At 42.5% G+C, this 10,056-nt stretch overlaps 1 protein-coding gene across 6 annotated transcripts in view; it reads left to right on the forward strand.

The window, feature by feature from the left end:
- Positions 1 to 8,225, forward strand: part of R3HDM1 (R3H domain containing 1) — a 48,317-nt gene extending 40,092 nt beyond the window's left edge. For all 6 annotated transcript variants that reach the window (XM_082197704.1, XM_082197706.1, XM_082197708.1 and 3 more), the window contains 6 exons: positions 1,579 to 1,682; positions 2,844 to 3,013; positions 3,623 to 3,773; positions 4,038 to 4,120; positions 4,800 to 4,884; positions 6,797 to 8,225. In XM_082197704.1, the coding sequence (XP_082053830.1) occupies positions 1,579 to 1,682; positions 2,844 to 3,013; positions 3,623 to 3,773; positions 4,038 to 4,120; positions 4,800 to 4,884; positions 6,797 to 7,161 (958 nt within the window). In that variant the 3' untranslated portion in view covers positions 7,162 to 8,225. The remainder of the gene's footprint in view (positions 1 to 1,578; positions 1,683 to 2,843; positions 3,014 to 3,622; positions 3,774 to 4,037; positions 4,121 to 4,799; positions 4,885 to 6,796) is intronic.
- Positions 8,226 to 10,056: the final 1,831 nt, after the last annotated feature.

The raw sequence follows: 10,056 nt of genomic DNA on the forward strand, positions 1-10,056 counted from the left end.
GTTGTGTAACATGTGCAGTACCTCGTGCCAGGCTCAAATTCTACTCCTAATTGTGGCGTTTCATTTGCACCAGCACAAAGAAGGTTGTGATTTAAACAGTGGGAGCTGACAGCAAGCCACTTTGTAGTTCAATTGGATTTATTCAAGCATTTAACAAATACATAGTTGTTCTAATGGCATTCATTTAGTTATTATTATTAGCGGTACTACATGGATGGATGAAATGATCTGATTCTTATTTGAGTGCTAAGAGGCAAACTAAGATGTCTCAAAAGTGCAATCCAGTACGTGTCTACCTGAAGGTAAAAGCCCTACGTAGTTCAAAGGGGTTCACTCCCAGGGTAAGTATGCATAGCCCAAGTAGTGTGGTGTATTCTTCCATTGGTCCAGAAGGTATATTTTAGCCTGTTACCGGCTCCTGTTGTGTTTGTGGAACCCACGCCCTACCATTTCCTCTCCTATAGTGATGAAAGACATAATGCAGAACTTCATTCTACATATCACTCAATGGATTTCTCCATAAGGATGAATTAATCTGATTTGTCACAAATGAGTAAACCTGTAATTACTCCCTAATGACAAAACAGACGAAGTGTTTTAAGCAGTACCTGCAAATGGATACCGAGAGATGACTGTATCCTATGGTTGTACTTCACAAACATGGATATGCCACTGGGCAGAGAGTAAAGCATCAACACAACATTAGTTTCCCACTTAAGGCCAATTTCTTTCCCTTATGGATGGGTTTCCAAGGATGAAGCAATAGTATCCTGCACAGCTCTTTGGTCATCTGCAGTTATTCTGCAGAAGTACTGCGAAATAGATTTTGAGGTCACCTTGGTGAAGAGTTCTGACTTCGTTTATATTCCCTGCAAAACAACGAAAAAATCTCGCCTGTAGGTTATCTTTGTATCAGTTCTATTTGATATTTAGGGTTCCTTTGATCTTTGAGCGTTGTGCTTTGAAAGCAGCTTTTATTTTTTTAATGTCAGCAATTTGCAGTAATGTGTTGCATTAATGGCAATCTTCAAAGCCTGGTCACCTTTCCAAAAGCCACACCATGAATAATTCACAAGAAGATTAGAGAAATGAGAACAGTCACTAATTTTTTCCCCTATGGCAACTGTTTCACCCTCTCATCTTAATTTTTATTAGTATAAATTGTAAGTAGGGTTCATTCCTCCCCCTAGAGCTTATAAATCTTTTCAAATTATGAAACGACAAACGAATTGTAAAATGGCAAAAAGGGAAGGAATAACAACGTGCCCAAGCAGTCTGTAGGTTTGGCTGCTTTCTTCATCCTGCAGGGGCCAAGGAGGAGGGCTACAGCTAGCCAGCCCTGTGCCACCTCTTTACCTATTTTGCCAGGATGGCAGGTGTATGAACTAGCAGGGTTGCCTAGCTGTACTTTCTGTAACAAGTAAATGATGTATTGGTTCTCCTGTTCAAAATCAGATCGCATGCTACAAGCGGCTTTCACAAATTTCAGATGTCCTGGCTGAGGTCTACAGTTTGCATTTAATACACGGTGTTTTCCTTCCTTCCATCTCCCCCCCCCCCCCGGCCCACCTTCTGCAGCTCATCAGTAGCATATCTTCAGCCTCCTGGATCAGAGCAGATACAGTTCCCTCGGACAACCTCGCCCTGCAACTCCCAGCAACTCCAAGGACAACAGTGTGCAGGTGTGAAAAGAGAGTCGTGGCCATTAGGCCCTTTCACTCTCTGATCGTGGGGCTATTTTTTAAAAAAATAAATACAACAACCTTATTTGCTTATCAATCCTAGTCCAGTGAAATTGCATACAGTGAATAGTGCATGTACTGGATTCTAAGATTTGTTGAAGTTCATGAATGGAGACTTGCCAACCTTCTTATCTCCACACCCCTCCAGGCCCCGTGACCTCTGAAAAGCCTATCAAGAAGGCCAGGGGCACCATTCCAACCAGCATGGGATGGCATGCCTCAGGCAGGGGTAGGCCTTCTGCTGGGGAAGTGGAGTTCACCAAAATTAGACAGACCTCTTCCTGGCGGCAGCAGCAGCCACCGCCAGTGAATTGGGCATTGGGGCAATGATGTCAACTGTCTGCTCTCCTGGCCTAAAATATTTTTGCTGTTCTGGCCTAACTTGCCTCACAAGGTTATGGAAAGAATGAACTTGAGAAGGAGAGACCATATGTTCCACCTTCAGTTCCTTCAAGGAAGGGAGGGAGATGAATGAAATAAGGATCCGAAAAGCAGTGGGTGCCCAGCATATCCTAGATTTGGCTTTTGTGTTCAAAGCACACACAAAAAGTTTCTAGTAAATCCTTATAATTTCAGAGAACAATTGGTACTTTGCATTTTGTACTAGGTGTCCTTAATGGAACTGTAAAAAAAGGTGGAAAAAGAATAATAGCTTAACAATGTGCTCTGGGTTTCTAAATGTTATTAGTTGGGATTTTGGAGATTTGTTTCTTTAGGAAATATATTTTAAAAATTGTCCAGTAGCACCTTAGAGACCAACTAAATTTGTTCTTGGTATAAGCTTTTGTGTGCATGCACACTTTTTCAGATACCTGTTTCTTTAAGAGTTATAGGTCCCCCCCCCCCCCCGGAAAACTGTTGTGCAGTAGACAGAGTATATATAAAAAGTAGGTTGGAGGGCTGCGGAATTGCTTCCAACATGTACAAAAGCCCTGAATTGTGTCTCACCCCACCTTCATCTCTGACCTTGGTGGATCACGGAGTGGAGAATTTGCTGATGGCCTTAGCAGGTGGATGGGTTAATGTGGCTGGAAGCAATCTTTAGAAAGGTTGGGGTAGCTAGGAACTTAAGCACCCTTCTTTCCTAATTTTGTTTTGTAGCAGTAGCACCACCACCAGGTGGAGGAATGGTAATGATGCAACTCAGTATACCCAACAATCCTCAGCCTCGACCCCATTCACCTCCCCAGTGGAAACAAAATAAATATTATTGTGACCATCAAAGAGGGCAGAAGTCAACAGATTTTGGCGCTTTGGACAGCTCTACACAGGTATTCCATTTTGATGTTTTAAAAAGGAGGGAGCATTCATTTCATCATTTTCAGTGTGCAGTAGGTTTTTAAAAATATTTATATACCTAAATATTATATATTGTGGAAACGACTAAGAAAGTTGTACAGGTCGCCAGTAGAAAATTGCCCCTTTTTTTGGTATAACCAGTGGTTCCTGTCTCTTCGCCCACACGCACCACAATATTGGCTGGTCTAGTGCTGCAGCAAAAGGAACAGCACACCAGTATGGGGCACAGTCTGCCCTTCAAATGGTATCCCCAAAAGGTTTCCTGACTTACATGTCTAGGAAGTGGGGTAGAGTATTGTTTCTTGCATTTAAGCATCTTGCTAGTCACAGAAGTAGTAACAACTTTGTAATGGGCTTCTGATTTTATGCATCATAGCTGCATAACAGAGAATCATCTCTTTATATGAAATGGGAAATGAGAAGATTTCAAAATGCACAAATTCACAGTTCACTTGCAGTCTATGAAACTGATATTCACAAGGGCCCCCGCCCCCCACCAAGCAAACTTGAAAGGGTTGCTTTCATCTATTCTTGTAAACTCAGGCATAATGTTCTCTTTCCTTTTTTGTTTTGTTTTAAAGTTGCAGCATAGTCCACAAATAGGTAGTCCTGTCACCTCTCCAGCCCAGTCGCCAGCGCCAAGTCAGCTGTCAAACATAAAGAACATCCGTCCCACGTTAACACCTCTTCCTCTTGTGCCCCCATTCTCTAGACCTTTTGTTCCTGGACAAGGTAAGAACTTGATTACTTTTTTTACTTTTTTTTTATTCACTTGGAGAGTCGAATTTTAATGTTTCTCCTAAGGCATGTTGACTTCCCATGAATTTGGAATTGACTTCATCCTAATTAACTGCTGTCAGTGCAGTTTCATTGACTTGGAATATCGATACCATTGCACAGAAACAGTTAACTGCATTTGTTTAGAATTATTGTTTAGAATTATTTAGAATTGATTGAACAATCTGAAACCTAAGTTTATTTCTATGTCTTCTTCAGGAGATGCCAGATATCCCTTACTTGGTCAGCCGTTGCAGTACAATCCTCCAGCTCTGCTACATGGGCATGTAGCAGGTCCACAGGTAGGGAACAGTAGGAAACAGCCCAATAATTTGGATGTCACTTGTTTGTAAGTCAGGTTCATTTTATAAATGGGAAAGAGAGATTACCCGCTTTCCTAAAAAAAAGGAATTGTTGACGTTTTGTAAAAAGTAGGAGCAGCTATTTTGAAATAAAAAACATGCATAAGTGATGCTCCAGTTTGAGGTGGGGAGAACCAAGATAGTTTCATTACAAATTAGGCTAGACAAAAATGTCCATTGTCAAAATGAAACTGCATACTGTTACAGATTTCTGTATATGCTTACCCTCTGTGTCTTAAGTTGAAATCCAGGTTAAAGACAGGTTTGGGGGTAGTAAGAATCTAGGCTTCACCTAGAACTACTGCCATCTTGCAGAGTGTAGAGGTGCACTGTGCTGTTTGGATCTCAAAGAGGGTTCATTGACCAATTGCTCCAATGCAATTATTTGAGTTCTTCTGGAGTGCAAGTAATTTTTGTCAATGTGAGAGATGTGCCACTTCATGGGTTCAAATGGCACAGCACTGCACCTATTGCCAAGTAAAACATTTTCAAGAAAAGGAAGCAGTAGTTTACCATTTGTGCCACTTAGATGGATTGTGTCACACCCTCCATCCCTTGTGGGAGGTAAAATTTAACCTCTGATCATTCTTTGTGTATGTCTGACCCTTCTCCCTGGTAGTGTCAGCCTGGAAGCAGACATGGGAACCGAGGAAGAAAGCCAGCCAAAAAGGCTGCTTCAACAGACCTTGGTGCAGGAGAACCAGGTATGTGACTTATTGTAACTTTGATGCAGCTGAACTACTAGGAAGGTATATTATGCCTCTTACCATTCTATCACAGCTCTCTAGGTCTAAATGTCGTCTGGAGATGGATTCAGAATATGCCACAGCAATAAGAGGTGCGATAGGTTACCTGTCCAAAGTGCTTTGCATCTGTGCTCGGATTGTGCGAGCTACTGCTATTTCCCTATCACCATGATCACATTCATGATCTTAAGCTGATATTGCATAGTATGTTTTGTACATGTGCCCCTCTCTGTGATGAAGAGCCAGAGAATGTTTTTGGTTTTGAAACTGCTGCCATATCTGGAATGTGTATAAATCTCTTTGGAGAGCTTTTTTTTTTAAATGTACCTGTAACGGAGACAGAGTTTGTGAAAGACTCTTGCAAGAATCACAAAGGCGAGTTGGACATTTCTGTTCCAGCAGATCGAGATGTGTGTGTGTGTGTCTCTTTATCTGTAGGGTTCCTGCCATGAGAGGGGAAAGCCAAATATTATAATTTGGGTTCCTGCTGGAAATGCTGGTTCTCACATTCAATTTGTTGCAAAATAGCAGATTTAGAAGCATCAGTTTTGTTGAAGTTGGTGACTACTACTGCTACTACTTACTGAAACCCATAGCCACTTAACGTATTTTTCACTCTATAGGACGCACTTTTTCTTCTCCAAAAATTAAGGGGAAATGTGTGTGCGACCTATAGAGCGAATGCAGGCTGCTCGGCTAAACCCAAAGCCACAACAGGGAGACGGAGCACTGCGCAGTGCTCCGTCTCGCTGTTTTAGCTTGGGGTTAGCTGCGCAAAGCCTCCGCAGGGCAGCGGGGTGCCTTCACCCCGCTACCCTGCGGAGGCTACGAAGGCTGTCCCCGCAGCCAGAACAGCGAGATGGAGCGCTGCGGAACCTTCACCCCGCTGCCCTGTGGAGGCTACGAAGGCTGTACGAAGGTGGGGGGAAGGCTGCAGCGCTTCCCCCCACCGCCAGCCCCACAAGTTCGGAGGCAGCAGGAAGGCGATGCACCACCTCTGCGCTGCTCCCCGACCTGGTTTGGAGGCTGGCGGTGGGGGAAAGCAGCCTTTCCCCCCACCGCCAGCCCCACAAGCTGGGGGGCAGCGGGAAGGCGGTGCACCGCCTCTATGCTGCTCCCCGACCTGGTTTTGAGGCTGGCGGTGGGGGAAAGCAGCCCTTCGCCCCACCGCCAGCCCCAAAGAGCAGGTCGAAAGGAACCCAAAGCCTCCGGAGCCCAGCGGGAACTCCTGCTGGGCTCCGGAGGCTTCGGGTGAACGCACAGAACGCACCTTGTTTTAGAGGGGGAGAACGAGGGAAAAATTTTTTTCCCCTGTTCTCTCCCTCCTATGATCTGGTGCGTCCTATAGAGCGAAAAATACGGCAAACTTACTGGGTAATCTCTAAATATGGCAGTGGGCTATCAGAAGGGAATCTGTCAGTAGAAAAGGGAAGGAGACATTTCAGGGATCCTCCCATCACCCCTCCTAAATCTGCTTCAGAGAGTCCCACGAATTGATTCCCTCCTGCCTAAGGACAATCACCACTGGATACACTGATCTTGACATTAGTAGCCTCAGGCCATGTAGAAAACTTGGCAGTTAACAGGTTACCTTTTCTCTCGGTATTGAGAGGGTGTGGTGGCCCTTGTCATTTCATTTCCATATGCTGCACCTTTCCATTCAGCAAGTTTTTAAAAATAGCTTCTGCACAGCTATTGATGTCTCATTTGTCTCTTCTTGATAACAATGGGCATTATTGAATTTTTAGTTCAAGGAACTGGGTTGATTGCCAGCCAAGCACAAAAACTTGTTGGTGGGTCTGAATCTGGATACCATAGCCATTACAAAGCAAGCCATTTTTAATCCTGCATGTCTTTTTCCACCCCTCAGTTGTAGGAAAAGTCTTGGAAATTACTGAACTGCCAGAAGGAATAACTCGTGCAGAAGCTGAAAAATTATTTGTGGAACTTCTTAAAGTTGGTGCCAAGATTCGGTGGCTACGGGATCCCCAGTTCCTACAGGTGCAACAGCAGCAACACCATCACTACTGTGGTAGTGGAGATAGTAATGTGAACGCTGAACCTTCCAAACTTAGTGACTTGGCATCTACGTACACGGTTCTAGCAACGTTTCCAACCATGTCTGCAGCCCAAAATGCATTGAAGAAACAAAGTAATTCACTGAACAAGTTTAGGCTGAGAACAAGCAAGAAGCACTACGACTTTCACATTCTGGAAAGGGCTAGTTCTCAGTAACAGCCACGTCATTGAACATTCAGCCTTTATCACTTCCATGTCCTTATCTCCTCTACTTGATTGGCTTGATGTTTATGGGTTTTTGTTGTCTTCATAAAAGACTCCTTGGATGTCATGTGACAGTAAAGCCTTTGAAGAAAATAAGCCCAGTGATCCAGGAGAAGATGCAGAAATAAACACGCAATTTAAATCATCAACAACAAAGTAAAATACTGCTGTGATGTGAAACGGACAGGCAGCCTTCTCTGAAGAATGCTGTTGAAAACACCCCTTTTGTAGTAGTTTCGTTTTATATTTCTGAATTCTTGTATCAGATCCAAAGCTCTGTTGTACAGCGAACTTTTGTTCATAAGGAAAAACCATATTCTTACGTGTATTTTGTAATCCCTTTGCACACAGCCAGCACACTTCTATCAGTTTAAGGGCAGTGATCTGGGGGAGGGAGGGAAAGAGAAGCGCTCCTAAGGAATTTCACTGTGTTTCTAGCCCAGTATGCCAAAGGGCAAGGAAGGTAGCATATTTCTCTCCCCCTCTGTTCCTCTTCCAAGGGTAATGGAATCCAACAATAACTACTGAAGACCTTCTCCAGTCCTGCCGTTTCAAGACTTACTTTAGAGATGTGAACCTTTAACTGCCAATAAATTATATTCCTGAGCAGCTTGCTTCTGTTCCATCAGGATAAGTATTAAAAGGGGGGAAACACTGCAGAAAATTTTTAACTGGAGCCCATTAGTTTTTAATACACAGTGAGGAAATTAAATGTGACTCCCCCAAATGGCAAAAAAGTAAAAAAAAGTTTGCACTTTAATTGTGTTCCCATTGATATAGTTTTCTTTTCTTTTTTTACTGTAAGAGTAATCGCATTTGATAAGTGCTGGAAACTTCTTAAGTGGTTTAAATATGTTTTTTCATCATTTGTAGAGGATCACTGGACATCAAATGATTCATTGCACATATAAAGGAGACACCTTTTCAATTTCTGTATAATTTGCAAGGCTGTACAATGTGTGCTGATGCAAGCCTTTCTTCAGTTTGGAAAAAAAATAAATGTTTACAAGTACAAATTTTCCGGTGTACTTTTTTGTGAGCTTGAAAGAAATGGACATATTTCATATTTATCACATAAGGCAGTTGTAGATAGTCATAGCAGGCATCCTTAAGCAGTGGAGGGTACTGGACTGGACTTCTGCATAAGGTGAGACTTCAATTAAATTGAATTAGTTCTGGCCAAAAATAGCAAAAGTAATATATTAGCAGCAAAGTCATACAATGCACATTCTGTGCACAATTACTTGGAACTAAATTACAGTGGTACCTCTGGTTGCGAATGGCATCCGTTCCGGAGGCCCGTTTGCAACATGAAAAGAGTGCAACCTGAAGTGCCATATCTGTGCAGGTGCGCAGAATGATTTGGGGTTTATGCGCGAAGCGCGATTTAGCCCTTCTGTGCATGCGCGAGTGACGAAACCCGGAAGTAACCCTTTCCGGTACTTCCGGGTCGCTGCTGGACGTAACCTGAAAGAATGTAACATGAAGCAAACGTAACATGAGGTATGACTGTACATTAAGTTTAGTGGGATAATCTATGGTGGGTTTACAGCTTTAATGTAAAAACCTTTGTTGTAATCAGCATCTCTTCGACTAATTCCACTTTCTGATAGTTTCTCTGTTCCACACTACTCTTCCTCCTGAAATCACAGTGGCATTAAATGAATCATGGAGATAAACGGTGGAATATGGTGCTGAACAAAAAAAGTTGTCAAATCCACTTTTATGGCATACAAAACGGCAGTACAACCTTGGCTACAGTTGATTTGGTCCGGGAAACTGCCTGGATGGAAGACTGATGAGGAACGAGTTACAAACTGCTAAATAGAAAGTAGGATTTAATTGTTAGCAGTAAAATGATAAGCTGCCCAGCCAAATGCAACCACAGTGCATCAGTTAGCCATTTTATTCTGTACGATTGGTGGTGAAATTAGTGCCTTCCAGATGTATTTAGAACTCCTATTAGCTGCAGCCAGCATGACCAATAGTCGGATCAAGGGAGCTGTAGTCCAGCGGCCATTGCTGCTACACAAGATTAGCTCATACAAGTGGAGTTATGAGGAGGAAATTGTTCGGATTGTCGATTCAGATAATAGATTGGCAGAAATTTATATTAGGTAGCTAAGTACTGAGAAAATATCATATTCAAGAGATAGTGTTGTCCTTAAACTCATATTAAGGACTTAATTTGTTGAGGCAGGTTCTTAGTGCATACTGCCTGTTAATGCCATTTCCTCAAAGTATAACAAAGCATTTTAATACAGAGTTAGCACACTATATTTTTTAGATTGGCAACCAGCATTTTTAGCCTACTTAAAAGTGCAGGTGTTGCATTGTGGGTTGTATCTTCCAGACAGCTGGTCTGCCAATAGCATGTTTTTGTTTGAGTTGTCACTCGCAAATACAGTGGCAAACTCATTTATTAGAGCCAAGATTGGTCTTGGGCCTGGTTTTCACTATTAGTATAACTACTAAAATGCCACAAGGACACAAGAAGCCACTGTACCTATCTCATTAGACTGCCATCTGCATTTACTTGAGTTTTTAGAGTCTGGAAAAAACAGCTACATAAAAAGCAGTGAGTGCAGCTCAATCTTTATACATGTTTACTCAAAAGCAAATACTCTTAAGCTCTGTAAGGCCTAAGTTCCTCTCACACCCCAAAAACAAGAGTGTTGCAGCCTTTGATATTAGGAAGCTAGTAAGTTTGTTGGTGAGATGAGTACTTAATTGTTTAGAAGTTTTATCCTACCTGTCCAGATGCATTTACAATTTCAATAAAAAGGCAGCTGTAATCATAAAAAGCAGCTAAATTCTAGAGATACCAAAAGGCCTTTGTAGGAACAT

The sequence above is a fragment of the Podarcis vaucheri genome, assembly GCF_965113315.1.
Source record: "Podarcis vaucheri genome assembly, chromosome: 1".
Lineage (NCBI taxonomy): Eukaryota > Metazoa > Chordata > Lepidosauria > Squamata > Lacertidae > Podarcis > Podarcis vaucheri.